This window comes from Sinohyriopsis cumingii, chromosome 17 (assembly GCF_028554795.1).
Source record: "Sinohyriopsis cumingii isolate HCF-2022 chromosome 17, ASM2855479v2, whole genome shotgun sequence".
NCBI lineage: Eukaryota > Metazoa > Mollusca > Bivalvia > Unionida > Unionidae > Sinohyriopsis > Sinohyriopsis cumingii.
This window is the reverse complement of record NC_142977.1, coordinates 82,963,238-82,985,590: the sequence shown is the minus strand read 5'-3', so window position 1 is coordinate 82,985,590 and position 22,353 is coordinate 82,963,238. Positions and strand designations below refer to the sequence as shown.

The 22,353-nt window shown below is 33.6% G+C and overlaps 1 protein-coding gene across 4 annotated transcripts in view; it reads right to left on the bottom strand.

Moving 5' to 3' along the window:
• Positions 1–12,400: 12,400 nt before the first annotated feature.
• LOC149779327 (sterol O-acyltransferase 1-like) overlaps positions 12,401–22,353 on the bottom strand; it is a 105,035-nt gene continuing 95,082 nt past the window's right edge. For all 4 annotated transcript variants that reach the window (XM_089939944.1, XM_089939943.1, XM_089939942.1 and 1 more), the window contains 2 exons: positions 20,964–21,103; positions 12,401–17,651 (listed from right to left, as the gene is read on the bottom strand). In XM_089939944.1, coding sequence (XP_089796070.1) covers positions 17,601–17,651; positions 20,964–21,103 — 191 coding nt within the window. In that variant the 3' untranslated portion in view covers positions 12,401–17,600. The remainder of the gene's footprint in view (positions 17,652–20,963; positions 21,104–22,353) is intronic.

Below are 22,353 nucleotides of genomic sequence, written 5' to 3'. Positions count from 1 at the left end.
ATGATGTTGAGCTTTTTGGTATTATGCGTGTTCGTTCCACACAGCATGGTCAATTTTATCCTATATGCAGGCTTAGCTCATACATTTTTAAATCAGCGTCATTAAATGTAGCTAAAGCTACCTAACTAGTTTTAAATACTTTGTGTGAAACGAATTATATACTGTTAGCTACATTTAATGATGCTGACCTGAAAATGACTGTGCTACAGAAAGGATAAAATTCTCAATGCTGTGTGAAATGAACAATATAACAGAAAACACTTATCCATGCATTATATACTATAGACCTATACACTTCATAGCCTTCCTACTCTCTTAACAACTACGGAAAACTTAGTAACAGCCAGAAAAGTGTTATATAAAACATGCTTTTTTCTAATTTTGTTAAGCATCTCCACTGTGCCCCGGTTGAATCAAACATGTACCTACAATATTTAATGACAAGTAATATACTTACCACCCAGAAGGAATAATTTATCCATCAGCACATTAATCCATAATCAAATTTCACTGTAGCACTTGCCATATTTCCAGGACAAAGAATCCATGAACTTGAAAGTTTAGCACATGGTTATCCACTAGAGTCCATTTTTGGAGGTCTGTTATACATGGAGGTAATTTTACAATCAATATTAAGGAGAACACAAGTATGTCACACACAGTTTCACCTCTTCCAAAGAAAAGAATAGTTATATACAATAGTGACACAGATCTCTAATTACCCATGAATAATCTAAAGAAAGATGTTACTCTTCATTACAGCTTGTACTAAGTATAACTACAGTAGAGCTGAGTAGCCAATATCGTTTTATTATTTACAATATAACTTTTCAAAATTGGAACTGATGAAAATGAAACAGTTTCTTGTAATAAATATTAATTATTTATTGTCAATTTCATATAACATTCATATATTAAATGTGATAATACCTCATTATTATGCGACGTTTTATTTTGTTATTTTTCTTTGCTCACTTGTATAAACTGTGTACTTCGGACGCAACGGTCACACCACAGCCCTGATTAACATATTTATATTAATGCGCCACATGTAAACATTGGACGTGAACACTAGTACAGAATTCTTTTTACTTTAAAGGAAAATATTGGGTGAGAAAAATAATCTACGTGGGGTTTGGGCCAAGACAAGGAAATCGCAGTCGAGGGTTTATATTATATGTCTCCCCACTTTGGGAAGCCTCGTGGGGAGACAATCAATATAAACCCATGACTGGGATTTCCTTGTCTCAGCCCAAACTCCAACATAGATTCAATATATATAGTTCATTACTAGCAAATAATACAAATAGAGATAAACACTAAAATGTCACTCCAAGTAGGTGAATACATCTAAATTTTGTTGGCATTCCCTAACATTCTGATAGTTGTATAGCAAGCAATTTTACTTTGTAATGTGCCCACTTTGAACTGTGTTCCAAAAATCGGAGAGCAAAAAATGAGCATCTTTTTCTGAAAATAAAAGGATGCTAAGCAGAATTTTGCCAAATTTGACAGAAAACATTGTATAAAGATACAAATATTAGAGAAACCTTGAAACGACTGTTTTCATAACAAATGCAATAATACAGCATTGGAAGAAATTCCATAGAAAGTATCCCCGACACTCAGATTTCTCTGCCAACTTCTCTTGCATTGGGCTAATAGATATCAATCATTATGCAATCTCAGGCTGATTTTTATTTAAGGTTGCCTATTATTTCCAGAGCTGTATCACGTACACCAATAAATTACAGATATGGTTCTTACATGTCACCATTGCTTATTTGAAGGCAAGGTGTATACATGACGTAGATTTTCAGAGGTGTAAATGGTCTTAAATACATGTAATTTGGCAAATATTTAAGATTCATAACTGACAGATGAAAGGCATTTTTCTCTTTTATACTTGGCTACTAATGATTGCATCATTTACTTTAATACCACACAATTATGACTGAATCTTAATTATACTATACATTTTACGGTTTATATTAAAAATGTTTTTAAAATGAGTATGTATTTATCATATGTAATACTGGCACTTCTCTTTATATAACTGACATTGTTTATACTTAATGATTATAACATGAAAAGAAGTATTTTGAGAATCAAACATTCAGTACAAGATATTGGCATGTTTTAAAGCAGTTTAAGGCTTTTTTTCATCTGTATACTGCTCATACTTGACAGTTTAAGTGATGGTATTTTTACAGGCATAGTAGTGAAGTTCATTCCAGGGTCATGTCACATTTCATAAATGATGATTTGATAAATAGGAGAAAATAATAACTTTGTCAAAGTTTTATGTGAGGAAAGGGCCATGTCATCCTAAAATTATGGTTGAATGTTTTAAGGGTACGATATAGCCACATGAGGAAATATTGTTATAAACATATTGGTACATTAGCAAACATAAAAATGTGTACAAATTATCTGTAATATTTTGCTGAAATTTCTTTTACACATTATTTCAGCTGCCAGTGACACACTGATGCCAGAAATAACTAGAACTGGCACTTCAATATATGACTAGTTTCACTTGCCAATTCTGTTTATGTGTTATGTCATAATTGATGCAATGGTAATTTTCAGTATCTATTGAGATATAAAAAGTTTCATTTCTTAATATGTGCAGACATGGGCACACACACATAGGGACAAGAGAGGACACATGCATCATCTCTTCCCAAGATTTCACCTCTAAACATTTTATGTCCTGCAACCATAAAACTGATTAGCTGTTCAATGTTTACCCACCCCTCTGAAAATGATTCTGCATATGCCCTTATTTGCAATGATATTCCATTACTGAATTTATTATATCACATTTTGTACATACTCATAACACTTTTTTCATTTTCATTCATTAATGCAGTACATCTAATAAAGAAACAATGCAGTATTTCTGAGTGTTTCTCCTGAATATATTGTTTCCAAACAGATATATTTATGTTTATCTGACTTGCTTGCGAGGTACAGTAAGGTAGGAGTTGACTGTTTCAGGAAAAACCACTTAATAACAGGTAATGCATGCATTGGTACAAGTTGCCCTCGTAAAGAATGAGAGCAAAAGAATTTGTGACTATGTTGTTGTTGTTGTTGTTGTTGTGGGGTTTAACGCCATTTTTCAGCACATGATAGGCTATACATGGCAGCCAGTATTAATGGTGGAGGAAGAACCCATGAAAACTCCAGAAAGAACCACCGACCCACAAGAAGCTACAGGCAAGCTTTCTCACATACCCACATTGGCTGAATCGGAGACTCGAACCACTGCAGACAGAGGTGAGATGGCAGTGATCCATAATGGAGAGCGCTTTAGACCACTAGGCCACTTGGGGCCGCATGTGACTACGTAAGCAATGCAAAAAAAAACCATATTCAATATGTAGTTGTTGTTTGAAGAAAACGTCAAGGGGTCAACAAAATAAATGACAGAAAGTAGTGTTATTAAAGTAGTTTGTGAGTTTTTGTTACTTTTCTGGGTCAATGCTTCCATCCTCATGGCTGTTACTCATTTTTAGAAAAAGGGTACACACACTGTGCAACCTGTTGACTATTACCATTATGAATCTATAAACATAAAAATGGCTCAAGCAAGATTCATACAGTGACCAACAAAATCCACCATTGTTACTCCACTCACATTCTCAACCATAATCCACTTACCATTTCCAGCGGATTCAGCCAATGTGGGTATGTGAGAAAGCTTGCCAGCAGCTTCTCGTGGGTCGGTGGTTCTTTCCGGGGTTTTCCCGGGTTCTTCCTCCACCATTAATACTGGCCGCCATATATGGCCTATTGTGTGCTGAAAAATGGCGTTGAATCCTACAACAACAACCATTTCCAGATTTGCAATTAATGAATTTTGTCATTTGGTGGCCTTGTTAATGATTTTACCTACCACAACAACAACAACAACAACCATTTCCAGATTTGCAATTAATGAATCTTGTCATTTGGTGTCCTTGTTAATGATTTTACCTACCACAGCTGGCATTATGTTGATGATTTTACCTACCACAGCTGGCATTATGTTGATGGTAGTGTAACTGCTTTTGATGCGTCTCAAGTTACTAACCACCGTAATCACTCTAGAAGTGGTTGAGCTGCTTTTAATTTGAGGGTTTGTTTTCTTCATCTGATCCAACGTTTTATTTATACTGTACTTAGAATGACTCGCATTGCAACCTGTTTTGCAATTGGTGTAGCGCGTGATGACAATCCAGAAAATACTTTGGCGCACCTGTGAACATTCACGAATAACATCACGTAGTCCAGTTTCATAAAATGATACATAAAGAGGTTTTCTCACATTAACAATGTGCACAGATTAAACACATCCACATACGACTGCCATTATATTAAATATCAGGTTGATCTCTAATGTACAGTTGCATAATCAGTGTTTGTTTCAACACGAAGATACACTTTGCCTGTCTTGATCCACAAGGGTTAAATGATTAGGTGTCAACTGACTATTAGGAAATGGAAGATACAGAGGTGTTGTGGGTGTAATTATTGACAAATCACTTGGTTCCACAGTTGGTGAAACCCCAAGCAGTGTATGACCTTAGTAGGCTATACCTGTTGTTTCAAACTTGCTTTCAAAACTACCACATACAGCATCACATATTTAATTGATCTGCATCGTTGAAGTAATTCTGACAATGTCAGTTGCAATATGATATGAAGTCCCTTTAGATTAATTATTGTTCATTCTTTTATAGCTTTAGGCTAACCAAGAACTGTTCGCAACGATTACTGTCCAATGTTAGCCAAATATCATAGAGTCTAGGACATTTGGTAGTCCCATGGAAAAACATGCTGTACTTGATATTTGCCATGTTCTTTGTTCAAATTTTAATGATAGACCTTATTTTGTTGACAACATAGAATATTGTAGAAATGAACTTTTAACCCTCATTATGGTTCTATTATTGTCTTAGTTTTTCATGTAATGTTGTTTACTAATACTGATAATCCGTGGGTTAGGTTTTTATGTAATGTTGTTCACTAATGCTAATAATACATGGGTTGCACAAAGTGTGTGTCTTTTATGCTAAAATGGGCAAACATGATGGGAAATAGAGGCTGTGACCTAGAAAACTACTAAAATCCCAAACCGCCATAATTATGCTAAGAATGCTCAAGTTGAAGAAACTGCTTGCTCAAATTGTCTAACCGTTATGGATTTTGCCTAAGTCTTTTGAAATATACCTACATGCCTTTCAGAATATATTTATAGATATAAATATTGAAGAAAAGATTAGTCTTATTACACAGGCAAATATTTCTGCAAATATCCAAAGTAAGAGTTATGTACATTTTAAAAACGAACTTCAGAAGACTGCTGCTTCTCAGTAGTCCATTATTTTTTCCTAGTAGTTAATAAGTATTAGGCATATGTTTGTAAAATCTATGGGAATATTTTCTTTATATTTACAAGCTAAATAAATTTGTTACAGATTATTTGATTTCATACAAAACTATTCTGTTGATTGATATTAGGTGTTGATGCATGAAACTGAACAAAGGGTAATTTTTCCAGCAGTGAAAGCAGTGATGTAAGAAATCTGTATACTAGCTCATAAAACTAACATCAAAAAGCTCGAGGAATATCTCATAATTTATTGTTTGTTTCAAATGAGTTATCCTTGATCGGCATGGACACGTCATTGTGCTCTTGACAAAGATCATGCAGATGATATTCTAAAGAAAACCAAATATTTCATGCAATTTTACAGATGACTAAATCTGCAAACTTTCGTGAAAGACGGCAAATATCTATCAGCATATATATGTTGGTCCATGATGTTCAAATAACAAGAAAATTATTCAGAATCATTTGTCCAAGTTATTCCTGAATGGTGCTATCCAATTTATATTACCAATAATAAAAATGAATAGAAGAAAAAAAGTTTTTTATGAATGGCACTTTGTTTCTTTTTGTCAGGTTAATATTTAAATTTTCATTTATTTATTTCATTTAACTGAAGATGGTGGGTACATTTTACCATATATATATCATTGCATGCATATGATTGTAGATTCACTTTGTCAATGACTAGTGATGTTGAAATTCATGGATGCTAGTTATCCATCACTAGTATTTTCCAGCATGTATTACACTAATATTTGTAATCATTAATAAAATTTTAATATACAGAACAACTGATGTTTGCAATGAAAAAAGTTGGGCTTTTTAATTTAATCTACTTAATACGCTTTAGTGATTACAGATATAAGAGGCAATACATTTTGATGGGATATCTATCTCTCTCTCTCTGAGACCATTAAACCACTACAACTTCACCAGTATTAAATTACCTGCTCGCCAATATATTTTGTACCTACTGCATATATCTGGCAATACAATAATAGTACAACAGTGATGGAATTGCTTATATCAGTACGAAAAAGAAGTTACTTTCATAAAACAAATTGTGATTTTTTTTGTATCTTCTACTCAGTTGTCCCCCACCCCCTTCTATGACAAATTGTAAGCTGACTTTTCTTCATCATGATAAAAGTAATCTGTTCATAACATAAGAACATTTTCATCGTGAAAGCTTATTAAACCATTGTTATAATACACTGATTTTTCATCAGATTTGTGGACACAAGGTTCAGAACTGGTTACACAATAATATAAACACATTATGGACACCATGTCCAGAAATACAATTTAATGTCCACAATGTCACAAGATTGAAACTCAATAACTCTTTTAGTTTACTGTGTATATAAAATATTTGGATATAAAAGGCAGCAATAGAGTACCTTTGTACCAGGTTCAGATGGTTCGTAAGTATAGCAATCCGCGTATGCGTGTGTGTGTTTAAAATGTTTTGTAAAGTGTTTTCAAAGTTGGAGAGACCGTAAGTTGCTTTATGAGTGAATTTCTTTTTGTTGTATATGTTGTTGAAATTTATAACCCTGCCAGGCACACCAAAAGACATCAAGGATTTCTTTTTAAAAGCAGGTCATAGCCTGTGAACACCATGACTGAGCTGATGGGTCTGAGATAACCAGACAGATAGAAAAGTAAGGTTAGCAAGACAAATAGATTTCTCTGTCACATGGATGAGAAATAGATATCCCAGTTTGCTTAATGGAAATAGAGGTACTCACTTATTAGTCATCAAATACTCGAGTCTGCTTGATGGAAATACAGGTACTCACTTGAAAGACATGACCCTCACATTATACTAAACAAGAGATATTGGTTCATTTGTGAAGGGCATTCATGAAAATGATCTTAGAGGAGGTATCCACTGTCATGGTGTCTCTGGAATGTCAGCTGAAACCATTGGTCATTGTATTAAACTCTTTAATCTCTAACACATTTCAGCTGTAATTATTTCTATTGGAAGCAATGATGCTTCAAGTGGAAAAGATTTTGAGTATTTTTCAGGAGAAGCTAGATCAGTTAGTTCATCTTGCAGATCAGAACTGTATATTTTCACAATGTGTGATAATTTTCTGTTGTGTATGTCACCTTAAAGACTGCATTGTATCAGAGCACAATCACATCATAATGGATCTAGTCAACACAACCACATCATAATGGATCCAGTCAACACAACCACATCATAATGGATCCAGTCAACACAATCACATCATAATGGATCTAGTCAACACAATCACATCATAATGGATCCGGTCAACACAATCACATCATAATGGATCCAGTCAGCACAATCACATCATAATGGATCCACTCAACACAATCACATCATAATGGATCCAGTCAACACAATCACATCATAATGGATCCAGTCAAAGACTACAGCCTAACTGGACATTAATTTTTACAATAAAGATGGCAACCTGACACTCCATTTCTTTGGAAAGACAGTCATCTCTCACATTCAGGAGCAAAATGATTTCAAGATCCTATAAAGAAATTGTCCAAACATGCAGTTGATTGACAATTTCCTCATGTTTTCACAAGACTGGGAACAATTGAATACATAAATCAAGAATAAGTGGGCAAAAACATGAAGTAGGAAAATGTTATCAGCTGTGCCATAAGTGTGGTAAAACAAATCACCCTGCCTTCGACTGCCAATCTAAGGAGCAACTTAAATGTCACTTGTGGGGTTTTTCGGCCTCAAGACAGGGTTAGCTTTATGGCCAGATGTCATATCCACTACTACATTTGACAAATATTCAGTCCTGGTAAACATGAAAATTGCAATTATATGATGAACAACTGTAAATTCTAAATACCAGCGTCAGAAACCCACATGCAAATGAAAAATTGTTAGATTCTCATTGCAAAACTGTATATTAGATGGATCTACAAATTATTAATGTAAGCAGTAATGTCAATACTCAAAAACATATTAAAACTGTAGTCTGATAAATGATGATGATTTTCTTGACTTGTATCCAATTCACATATATCTCCCTTGCTGACCCAAAATACCCATAATGTGTTGCATTTAGGATCAAGATACGGATATTAGTCACCAAGTGGAATAAGAACAACACGTAAATTTGATTAAGTTTGACTTATGTTACTATATAAAGAAAATAATATCTCAGTGCTTGGTCTGTGTGAAAGATAATTTAGTACTGATTACCCAGACAAGGGTGTTCAAGCATAACATTTTCAGTTATTTTATAAAAGACAAAATTGATGGCTCTAGAGGTTTGGTGGTCAGTGAATGATGGTATCATACCAGTATGTACATGCAGGAAATATCTGGAAGTTACAGATTTTGAAAGCATGTGGCTAGAATGTAGAGATGATAAAGGTAATGATATGGACATGTTCACTGAGTCAAAAACAAAACTTTCAAACAAGCAAACAAATGAACACAATATTTTAAAAAAAATTGAAAATACCATTCTGATCATTAAAACATTTATTAAGGAGAAATATTTATAACTTTTTGCAAACAGAATGGTTCAGACTATGACCATTGCTCTCTAGGGTCTATAAAAATAGCATAGAAAAGCACAATGAGGCCCAGGGCTATCGTATGTCAAAGTCATATCATTATTCAAAAAGTCAGAACACTAAATTTGAGAAAAACAGAAGGTTTTGGTGTAAAACTAAGATTTTCAGAGCTAATAAGCCAAGGCAATGAAAAGTATCATTTCTGCTGGCTAAATGGACTCTCGCACAACAGATCCTTTGCAACTTTTGTTTAACAATTTTGATGCAATGTTAGGTTAGCAATAGAAGACTATGATAAGGGTCATAGCTGGGGTCCCTCCAACAGTGAGCATTCAAGTGACAGGGCACAAACATTTCTTTAGCTGGTAATAAGAATGGTAGTTAATATGCTTACACATATTTATCTTGAATTTTCTCAAAATGTACTTTCTTAGTTGTGCAAATCTGAATGACATTACCATTTTGCATAATGGTAAACATTATTATTTGAAAACATTATGGTCAAAAGTTGGTTGCCCAGCTGGCTATCAATAAAATTGAATATTTGTAGATGGTTGTTTTTTTTATATAAATATTTATACAGTCTACTGAACTTTATTTGCCATCTGTTTAACCAGCTCTGTATTTAAGCAAAGAAACATCATGTAATGTTTTTTCCCTTACTTGATGCTACTTGTTTATATGGCCATCTCAAGTTCCTACTTCTGTATTCATCTGGATACAGAATGTTCAAGCACCATCTATACCTGCTAGTAAGTCAAGTCCAACTACAAATAACATAGAACCTGAAATGCTAGTACATAAATCTACCAGCAGATCTGGATCTGTATTATTACTTCAAACAAATTGCACAGAACAAGATCTGATGGCTCATTAACTCATTCGGCCCCAGAGGCTGTTGTCGTTTTTGCCTGAAATGTGTGTAGGAAAGACATTTGGGGGGGCTATTTCTGACTACATCGTAATACATTGGCTTTCAACCGATTTTCCATGAGACTAATGCCTAGTTGTATTAGAAACATCATTTTCCATTTTTTATTTTGCTTGCGCATGAGCAGAAGGCTAAAAGTTGGAGTTTTTTTTGGGGGGGGGGGGCTTAATGGACCCATCATTTTCATATGGAGACCGCAATTTATTCCAAATGCCCACCTTATCCTAGTTTTTGCAAAGAATCACCTGTCTGTGTGCAGTTAAGACCGGTATGCCTTAGATCTGAAGCCAAAAGGTCTAAAATCCAGACACAAAATCGCATTCCGACCTCGAGCAAATTTTGCATGAAAAGAAAACGGGTCCAAAAATTGAGGTTTTTCCCTCTGTATTTTTTAGTGCAACTAGAACTTCCAGATTATTTGATACCATTTGTGAGCTATATCTTTCCTTTTTTTTTTTAATACCACCCACGTTGGTGTATCTTAAATGACCTTGATGCTGCAGAGCTTGGAAGTAGGGTACAGCCTCATCATGCCTACAAACGGGATCGGGGCTGAATCAGTTAATGGAAGATCTAGGTCTAAGCAGGTTGCAATTAGACTTGTGAGTGTATATTGGAGCTCTAGGTATAAGCAGGTTGCAATTAGACTTTTGTGGATATATGGAAGATCTAGGTATAAGCAGGTTGCAATTAGACTTGTGAGTATATAAGGAAGATCTTGGTATAAGCAGGTTGCAATTAGACTTGTGAGTATATACTGGAGCTCTAGGTATAAGCAGGTTGCAATTAGACTTGTGAGTATATACTGGAGCTCTAGGTATAAGCAGGTTGCAATTAGACTTGTGAGTATATAAGGAAGATCTAGGTATAAGCAGGTTGCAATTAGACTTGTGAGTATATAAGGAAGATCTTGGTATAAGCAGGTTGCAATTAGACTTGTGAGTATATACTGGAGCTCTAGGTATAAGCAGGTTGCAATTAGACTTGTGAGTATATAAGGAAGATCTAGGTATAAGCAGGTTGCAATTAGACTTGTGAGTATATACTGAAGCTCTAGGTATAAGCAGGTTGCAATTAGACTTGTGAGTATATATGGAAGATCTAGGTATAAGCAGGTTGCAATTAGACTTGTGAGTATATATGAAAGATCTAGTTATAAGCAGGTTGCAATTAGACTTGTGAGTATATATTGGAGCTCTAGGTATAAGCAGGTTGCAATTAGACTTGTGAGTATATATGGAGATCTAGGTATAAGCAGGTTGCATTTAGACTTGTGAGTATATATGGAAGGTCTAGGTATAAGCAGGTTGCAATTAGACTTGTGAATATATGTTGGAGCTCTAGGTGTACGCAGGTTGCAATTAGACTTTTGAGGATATATGGAAGATCTAGGTATAAGCAGGTTGCAATTAGACTTGAATATATTCTGGAGCTCTAGGTATAAGCAGGTTGCAATTAGCCTTGTGAGTATATATTGGAGCTCTAGGTATAAGCAGGTTGCAATTAGACTTGTGAGTAAATATGGAAGATCTAGGTATAAGCAGGTTGCAATTAAACTTGTGAGTATATGTATTTTATCAATGAATAAATATGATGCTGTTACGAGAGTGATGTAATGCCAGGTGTGATCTTTGGCTGTGTGATGCCAGATGAGATGCGATCTTTGTGTGATGAAATACCTCATGAGATGATCTTTACCACACACACATTAATATGAAAGATAAGACTAGTGTACATGAATACAAAATATGCTTTCAGATTGGGATTTTGTTAAGAGAAACCATCTAAATATCAGGGCATGTGTTGTGAGGAGCACAATCACTCTTGCATAACATTGTGTGCTATAAATTGCTTCCCGCAAAGTGATCCATTGCTCTTCACAATCTTATAGTTCAAAGCAAAGAGTTCCAGAAGTTTTCTGAGTGAACTTCTGTTTTTGTCCCAGATTTTATGGCAGTTCATGTTGTAAATGTTTCAGGAGAGTGATTATCTTCTCATAACTACCAGAAGAGATGTTCACAGCTCTCATGCAATTTACAGAACACAAGACCTGAAATACGACTATTGCTATATTACATATATAACTTACAATTGGTTTGAACAGCTTTTTAAACTTTGTAAAACCTATTTGCCATATTATGAAATAGTGGTCCAGCTTCAATTTGTCTTGGACCAAAGGGCATATAATCAAATACATGTAGCAGGTAATGAAATATACTTAAATCTTAAATTTCTCTTTGTACAAAAGCAGTTAGATTGAAAGAATTGGGGGGCGGGGTAGGTAGAATGAACTGCTTAACATGACTCTGTTACAGCCAAACTAGAAGAGTAATTGTCAAACTAAGGAATGCAGGTTCAATACCCTCCAAGGCCAGATAGGTCAGCTGCCATAATGTATGCCTGGAAATAGTACTTTGCTAAGCTTCATATAGCAAATATTGTGCCAAGAGAGACAATAAACCCAACAAAGCAAAACAAAAACTGGTTCAACCAGTGTGTTGGAAGCAAAAGTTTACATTAACCATTTGAAATTTTTTAAAAATTACAAAACTCCAACATTTACTGAATAAGTAAATATCTTTATTCTTAAGTCATAGAAATATATCACAAAAGTACATCATGTAATAACATGGCTGTTCTGTTTCTTTTAATTGAAGTAATTCTCTGAAAATATCCATTCAACAAACAAAAACAGGCATTACAAAACTGAAACAATAGTTTCTACATGTATTAAAACAGTGTGATGGTCATGTGATAAAAATGTACCATTTACAGAAATACAACAAAATCTAAATAATTCATTTTATTTTCATAACTTGACCTTAAAATGTCTTAGCATGGGTATTAAAATACTCAGACATCAACAAATTTGATCAGATTTTCTTAAAAGTCATTATGTAATCCTTGCCGACAGCCTTATTGCATAGTAAATTTGATCCCATAGAGGCATCTTTATTTTTTGTTTATTTGCATACAACTGAACTTGTATTCAGCGATGCACAGCAAGATTAAAAATGCTTCAAACAAATGTTAGTACTCACTGGACCAACAATTTCCACCTCCCTCACTGCACTGAAGGAAATCAGTATTTTCTAGAAGTGTCTGAACATCAAGTTTTTCCCTCTTTTTGTGCCTTATTTTGAACAACCTTGAACCAGTCATGAAATAAAGGCTCCTTGTCAAAGGTAAGAGCTTTAATATATAGAGATATGTCCTGATTTCAATAGATGAACATGAATCGAGTCATTCTGATTTCTTTAGCTAATAACTCCAGCCTTGTATATAACTCTGTAAATCAACCTACAAGAAACTGATGTAAATTCCTGGTTGGTAAGTATGCCCTTAATGCACCACTTCTGCACCCATGTTCCCATCACTGAAAGTCCCATAAACTTACATTATTAATTACGCTTTTGTAATGTGTATAACTTAACATAAATGTAGATATCAAATAGGTCATTTAATTATAAGGACTACGTATTTTTAAAGGTTAAAATCCCCATAAGCCACTGTTATGGGAAGTAATATCAACCTGATTACATAATAAACTGTTAGAAATGATGCAAAGCCCATAGTTGTTGAGGAAAGTTTACCTTATGATTCAGCTGAATCCACAAATGAAATCTCTGTAATATTTCAAACATGTTATTTGCAAGTTGATTGGATCCAAAAAACACTAGCTGAATGTAAGTACGTGTATTTTACATAATCTATTTCACCTGATATATTTACAACACCACAAATTCATCTTTACATATCAAACTTGTGTCTTTGACTGAAAACGTCTGACTTTGGGTGTAACACTAGCCAATTAACAGATTCTCAGACTCATAATCCAGGACTTGTAGGTTTAGCACCTGCCCAGGCCAGCCAGGTTTGCTGCCTTGATCTGTCCATGGGAATGACACTTAGCTCACATTTTCTGGACATAAATACAGCCAGTTGCCTCTAAAACCAACAAGCCTAACCATCTTCAAATGCAAAATGTTTCCAAGGATTAAAAAGCTTCCTTGGTTTAAGATACTTGTCCCTTAAGACTTGTATTTGCAGTTACCTTGCTCAATTTGGAATCACTTGAAATAAGAGGAAAAAGTTACTGAATGCAGTAAAAAGATCGGTAATATATACATATACATATATATATATATATATATATATATATATATATATATATATATATATATATATATATATATAGACAATGCTGATTTTACATTTTTTATAATTCTAATAATGTTCAAGTCCATTCACAGATGGAAACACCCAAATATTTGTTAATATATTTTATCTGAGATCAAGTCCATTCACAGATGGAAACACCCAAATATTTGTTAATATATTTTATCTCAGACTTTGGATTTCAACTCGGATTTAACATTTTGATGAAGAATATGAAACCAACCAAACTGCACTGAGATATGCATGCAGCTCAACAAAATATGTTTTACGACATGATTATAAATAAAATCCAATACTGTGTTGAAAATTCTGTTGATTCCAATAACAAATCTTACATTGCATTGACTGTTGCACTATTGCACTCCACAAAATGTACTTTATTGATTGTACAGCATATACAACCTTTGAAGTAAATAAACTTTGGAAAATTTAAGAAAAACAAAATAATATCTGAAACAAAAAAAATGTAATGCTTTTTATCAAACTGAATATTTTGTATATACATAAAATACACCTGTTGAAAATGTAATTCTTTCTTTCTTTTTATCAAAATGAATTTTTTTCACGTGTCTCATGATCATACAAGACCAAACTTGTTGAAAAATAAAAGCCTAAAGAACACTTATGTGAAATTGTTATAAAATATAATGTTTTTAGTAATATATTGTAAACAATAGATATATCGTATGCAGCAATGGTGTTCCAAAAAGGCTAAGTGGTTGTTAATCCTGATTCCTAAACTTAACTTTAACACTATTACTGTGAAGTTTAGAATGTTTCATGGATACAAATTCTTGTGGATTTTGTTGCTACAGTAAACAATAAAGCTTAAAGATGCTATTGAATAATTATCCTTCTTGGTCCCTTCCCCAAAACCTATTATTTTAAAGACTGAAAGAAATCAAGTTTTTGTAATCTATGAAAACATTCAAAGAAATAAATTTTCAGCATTTTTGAAACTTGGAGATCTAATGAAATAAGTCCTGGACCAGTTGATTAACACTGCATATGTAGGAATTACTTTCTATAAAGTATATTGTATATACTTAGTTAAAAGTCAGATCATGCAGCATCAATCCAGAGCTGACACTGCATAATGTGCTGCAGAGCTGGTTCCATGCAGTTTGTTAGATCAGTAAATCAGTAAAATAAATATTATATGACCGTCCATTCTGATGGAATAAAAATAAGATTTTTGAGATGGCCACAAGGAATATCATATCAGTAACTTTTTCATTTAAAACCAATTAGACATCAGTCTTTGTTAGGGAAAACCCCATACTGCTATGATTATACATGAGGGATGAGAAATGATCAGAATTTTGAGACAGCTGTCATGATTATATACTTCTGTGGGGATAAACTATGGAACAATCTTAATTTAGGACTATAATTTTAATTTAGGACTAGCTAAACACAAATCTTTAAGTGAAAATCCGATACTGATGTAATCATTCATGGTGGCCTTAATGGATATCTAATCAGTTCCACTTTCATTTAGCATAACCAGACATAGTAAGAAATCTTGTAGTGAAAGCCCCATGTTTACATGACCATCCGTACAGGAAGTACTAACAAAATATTCAGGATGGTGCCCCTTCAGACAAACTTGATGTCATTTAGGACCAATTAGACCTTCAGATGATCAATTATCTCTTTAGAAGGAATAATGATAACAAAATAGTGCTAACAGACAATAGGCTATCATATAAGTTCTTCTTGTCAATGACCTGTATAGTCAAAAGTATCTAAATTATACTAACCAATAACTAGTCAATAAATGTGTTGGCGTTAAACATTATGAGCAGCGCGCATATATATATATATATATATATATATATATATATATATATATATATATATATATATATATATATATATATATATAATATTTACACCTGTTGAGTCTGCTAACATTTACTGACAAACAAACAGGCTGGAGTTAATTTTATGCAATATATAAAAAGCAACATAAAAAAATACAGGTATTTGTACCTATTATGTAATATAATTGCACTAATTAACACTGAGTTATGCAACTATGTTCATGAAGAGATTTATTCCAATACTGCAGCATGATGTCCCTGAATCAGATAAAGCTGCTGCAAGTAATGACAAATTGAAATATGGAATATACTTGCTTATAAGTCAAGTTCAACTGCTGCACAGACCCTGATCTACTGTTGTATAATGCACCTGCAGATCTAGGGGTAATCAGTATAACAAACAAAAAGATCCTGATCTGCCAGTGTTGTTCCAACAGTTGTCAACCTATTTTTGTTACCTGTTAAGTCTTTAAAAATTTTAATCCAATAGTTACTTACTATTCATTTGAACTACGAATTGGCAATTTAATTAGGACTGCTCCATTTAAACATACATGGTACCCAGGGAAGGCAGCTTATTTAAAAATCTATGCTATGGTACTCTGATTTCAGAGAGTTCATATTAAAATGATAAGAAAATTCTAAATTGCATCTATGGGTGAGTTCCCCACTTTAAAAGTGCCTTCCCTGGGTTTCATGTATGTTTGAATGGAACAGCCCTTATAGTGTATTTGCAAGCCAAGAGCTGCCTTAAATGGTGCTGCTTTGAGAAACCTGAGACAATTAGAGTCTAAGGTAATTATCATTCAACTGAGATGGAACATCTTGTCATTGAGCTAAAGTTTTAATGAATAATCCCTGATCATATAATAACTCTCTATAATATGCACAATGAGTTCTTAAACATTTTCTTATGCTACCTTGTACATACCTATTTTTTACCGTACATGTGCCATGTTTGCAATACTTTTGTGTGGCACAGGTAACTGTATTTATTTTTCAGTTAAATGAAACTGAAGGCAAAATTATTCTGAAATACTTCTTTCACCTGCTAAAGTTCCAAATAATGCCTAGAAAATGTTGAGAAAATTAAATGAAAGTATTAAACTTAGACATACATACAAATAAAGCAGGAAAAAAATCTAAAATAAAATAATGAAATGTAAATAATGATAAATGGACATAAATGGGAATACATGTGCTTTAATTACAGAACAAAATTTAAAGAATATCTTTTGTACAGGTAGGCTAACAAGAAAAAATTGCAGTGTGACTAATAAAAAGAAGGGGGTGGTTAGCACATATTTATCTTCGTCCCAAATATCATAAAATAAAATACATATACACAATACATTTACAGAAATGTTATATTTCACAAAAGCAAACTTAGAATCCGTTTGACATAAGAAAATATTATACATATCTCAGTAATTAACATATACAGATGGTACATATGGCTTCATCACTGTTATAAAAAAAATGTGGGGTTTTTTTTCTCTCTTTCAAACATAACATATTCAAAAAGAAATTCTTGAGATAAAAATGCCCTGATTAAATCTTAGGATAATGAGATTAAATACCTTTAAATGAGTATGTTTAGTAGACCATTCCAAAATATGATTTGTATTTTTCAACATGTATGGGATGGCGTAGTCAAAGCCCTGTAAATATATTTCCTGTCTGTATAAACTGGGCCATTCAGAAGATCATACATCAATACCTTGTGCCATGATTTTGACCTCTGAACTCTGTCCTAGTTTCCACAAAACCAGGATCTTGGTATAACATAGTCCAGGAAGTTATCCTGAAATGTACAAAAAGTATGTTTAGCTTCATACTCTGTTCCATGTTTGATTGTAACTGTATCGACCCATGTTTAGTACATCACATGATAAATTCTAAAGTTCCAACTGCAGATGAGAGGAATCTATTTTAGGCCCGCATCCATTTTCCTGTAACTATGGGATCCTATACATGACTATAAGGAATGATACATTCTGAATTCTGAACTTCAACTGTGGATGAGAGGAATCTATTTTAGTACAGCATGCATTTCCCTGTAACTATGGGATCCTAAACTTGACTATAGGAATTATACCAGTCCCAGCATGTACTATTGCTACATGTTGACATGTAACAAAACACAGCATCATGTGATTAACTAAATCTATAATTGCCATGTCCCTTGGAAAAAGGTAATAACAAGCTAATAGCATTCACTCAACAATGAACTCGATGATCTGCCATTTAACAAAGTACACAAAGATCATTGTCTACTGTTTACTTTAAATCATATTAGAAAAAGTAAAGTTAGGAAAATCAGATTGTGAATTTACAATGTAGTATGTAACATTATGTCTGGGTCTAAGCTGATTGCAGATGGGTATAATTATATTAGCACATAAGGTAAAAATCAAGGTTAATACAGGGAACAGTGGACAGACATATGAACACACACCAGCATGTCAAAGAGATCATTATGTTGGGCTTCCAGAAACAGGTGGGTTTTAAATTAAGAGAAAGGAATTTCTTGTCTTTTAATATACTGGCATCATGTATGGATAGTACGAAAAAGTATTTGGAAATATGCACTATATCCCTTAATAATACATGAACTTTTAGTTTAAGATTTACATTAAAATATACATCATTCACCATTTATTGCAAGAAAGAATATTTATAATACAAATATTTACCAAACCTTTTTAACAAGCATTTTGATTGGTTAAACCTATACTTTGTGATGCAGAAAACTAGTATTACCTTATCAGAAGGAACTACTTAAGTATCTATGTGCCAATCTTGTTATTTGTATAGTGGTCAAAATATAGTTCTGTTATTTATTTCAAGAAATTAATTATTATTTTCCTAATAATTTTAATAAATAATATTTAACATCATATTTTACAGGTTACATGAAGTTATGATGCAAGAAGTTCATAAATGTTATAAAATATAGGAGCCCTATTCCTGAATAATGATTGAGGTTGGTAAGTATCATATTTCTAATTAAATAATGATTGGGGTTGGTAAGTATCATATTTCCAATTAAATAATGATTGAGGTTGATAAGTATCATATTTCCAATTGAGTAATGACTGAGGTTGGTAAGTATCATATTTCCAATTAAATAATGATTGGGGTTGGTAAGTATATTTCCAATTGAGTAATGACTGAGGTTTGTAAGTATCATACTTCCAATTAAATAATGATTGAGGTTGGTAAGTATCATATTTCCAATTAAATAATAATTGAGGTTGGTAAGTATCATATTTCCAATGAAATAATGATTGGGGGTTGGTAAGTATCATATTTCCAATTAAATAATATTGATGTTGGTAAGTATCATATTTCCAAATTCAAATATCTAATATCCTTTTAACCCTTTACCTCATAGAGCATAGTGACAAAGTGCAGCACGCTATAAATAGAACACCTGTTACCTAGCAGACCGCATCCGCGTAGGCATGCCTGTGAATTGTTAAGCAATGTAGTGGTATTACATTTAACAGCAGTTTTAACCATTTTATGTTTAAGGTAGACATCTATTATATATGGAAAAATTGAAGAGTAAAGTCCGATTGTTATAGCTGTGTAATTATTTTTCACAGAAGAATATTTAATGTGCTTTAAAATCGAGAGAGAACTCATTCACCGTCATGTCAGTGAGGCCGCGTGACCGACCGTAGCTGCCATTTCCCATACTCGAAATTTACACGTTTTTCGTCTGCATCTACATCACTAAGTCATCTGAATTTGATAATCAATAAAAACTAATTGCTGCTTACATAAATATCATAGCCTTTACCAAAGTTATTGAATCTTTCATGGTTGAGATTCTACTCGTGAAAACTTCGTAAGTACTGAATGAAATCCTGCCTGTGAACTGTTAAGCAATTTAGTGTATGTTACGTTTAACAACAATTTTAACCATTTTACATTTTTGGTACACATATTATATGTGGAAAAATTTAAGAGTAGTGTCCGATTGTTATAGCTGTGTAATTATTTTCCACAGAAGAATTTTTTTATGTGCTTCGAAATCTTGAGAGAACTCGTTCACTGTCCTGTCAGTGAGGCCGCGTGACCAACCGTAGCTGCCATTTCCGATACTCGAAATTTACAAGGTTTTCGTGTGCGTCTATATCACTAAGTCATCTGAATTTAATAATTTATAAAAACTAATTGCTGCCTATATTAATATCAGAGCCTTTACCTAATTTATTGAATCTTTCGTGGTTGTTATTCTAATCGTACTGAATGAAATCCGCGGCTGCCATTTTGGAGAGTGGAGATTACGACCCAGTTACTTTAAATAGCAGATATCGACCAGTGCATGAATAGCAACCACGTGATCTGACGTAATTGTCATTCGCAGAAATGAATGTAGTATGTAATAGGGGGGTTTTCCCCGAAGGTGGCGCTACGAAAACTATCTCAAAATGGCTGATGTTTACAGCTGGCGTCAAAAGGCGCTTCTATGCGAATCTTGCAGAGGCGTCAAAAGGCGCTTCCATGCGAATGGAGTAGAGGCGTCCAAAGACGCTTGTATGAGGTAAAGGGTTAATGTATTTGGACATCCAGGACAAAATTTGTGTCCAGAGTCAACAACAATCTGCAAAAGGCTGGCATTTCTAGCACAAAGGATGCTTGGATATAAATTTTTAAAATGTGTCCCTGGATAACAAATGGCTGGCACATTTTGTAAAGGTATCCGATTAAAAAAGTTTAAACTATGTCCCATATTGTAAATCATGTTTTCAATAAATGTGTGCACATTCTGCAAATTCAGTATTATTTGTCTAATACAGTTTAAAAACATTCTGGAAAAAACTTTTTATGAATGGAGTTCTCTTGAGAAATTTAAGAAAGTTTGTCCAGCCCAAAAATTTTCATAATACAAAATTTTAGCATATTCTATAAATTTAATATATTTGCAAATGAAACATTTTATTGTTTAACCTACAGTTATTGGGTAATGTTTTGCAAATACACTGTCCACAAATGGAGCTTTTATGAAAATTAATGTGTGCTCAAAAAAATTTCAATATTAGATAATACTGGACATATGTAAGTCAGTGGAAAAGAATGATCCATGCTTGAACAGTGCACTCACATTTGTTATGGGACAGTTCTGTCTAGCATACCACTCCATACTATACAAACACATCAGGAGACCATTGCCAATAAAAAGTGACACCCAGAGGAAGACATTCCAGCCTCGGGACACTCCTTTGTTTAAAAACATAAAGGCAACTGAAAGAAAACAACAAATACATGTATAAGCATGACTATTAGTTATGCTAGATCACTAAAGATTAAGACAATACCAAAGATATAGAAAAACAAGACTCCATTTTTTTTAGCAAAATATGGTGCCTCAGTAATACTTACTTGTCATAATATATTAGGACTACAACCCCATCCTTGCAAATCCAGTATTCCTAAATTATACAGCTGTTCACCAATTCCTTTGGCTTGTCTATGCGAAACATGTGCTAATAGTCTTCAGTTTGCTAAGGCAGAATCAGACAATAGTGGTTTCCCCTTGGATTGAGGCCACATCTTGTCTATCTTAACTTACTAAGGGAATAAATTTCATGTTCTTCCATTGATGTAAATGCTAGAAGGGCATATTATGATCAGGTAAGAGTTATCAACTCTCTTTTACTCGAACAAGAGCTCTTGATTTGTTTAACTATGATCTAACATACATACTTTAGGTGACCTTATTCAAGAATGTGGCTGGACAGGCATACAGAAATGCAGATGCTGTTGTGATGGCCATATTGAGCTTTTGCCAAGTCAGGTTACAGAACAAAAAAAATGTTCTTAAAATTCATTACCTGATCATAACATGTAAGAATATGTAATAGGGAGTGTGAGTTATATCCTCTTTCCCTACATGCAAATCAGGTACAAGTCTCACATGAAATATGGGCATGAGTTAGCGTACAGTCAATGCATAAACATGTTTTAGAGACAAACATTTATTCCTGCCAGTATAATAAAAGTTGAGTAACCAAGCATGGAGACAGAGGACTAGGTAATTGTTTTTCCCTTCCTTTCTGATGTAATTTAAGACAAATGAGATGTTGGACAGAATGAAAATACCCTTTCCAGACCGAGTCACCTGCTGTAATTAAGAGGTATTCATAATGATTTTTAGTAGGTGATGAATGTATGAGCGGCCAAAAATGACTGGATCCAGTATTATATTGAGGAGACCCAATGACAAATAACTTCTGGGCCTGAAATTCAATTCTTTATACAAATGGTAGTTACCATCAATAGGACTTTAAGACACCATCATGTGACTTTAAGACACATTTCTGAGAGCAACATGCTCTATTTGTCCATATTGTCAAGAAATCTAAGACAAAGCCACAGTGTCTTGGTACAAAATGGCTGATCTAGTGCTTTGGAAAATCTCAACCAGATAGTCTGACTTGACATCAGATTGGGTACTGGAACTGTCATGGCTAGGTGTTGGGCACTATCTGTCT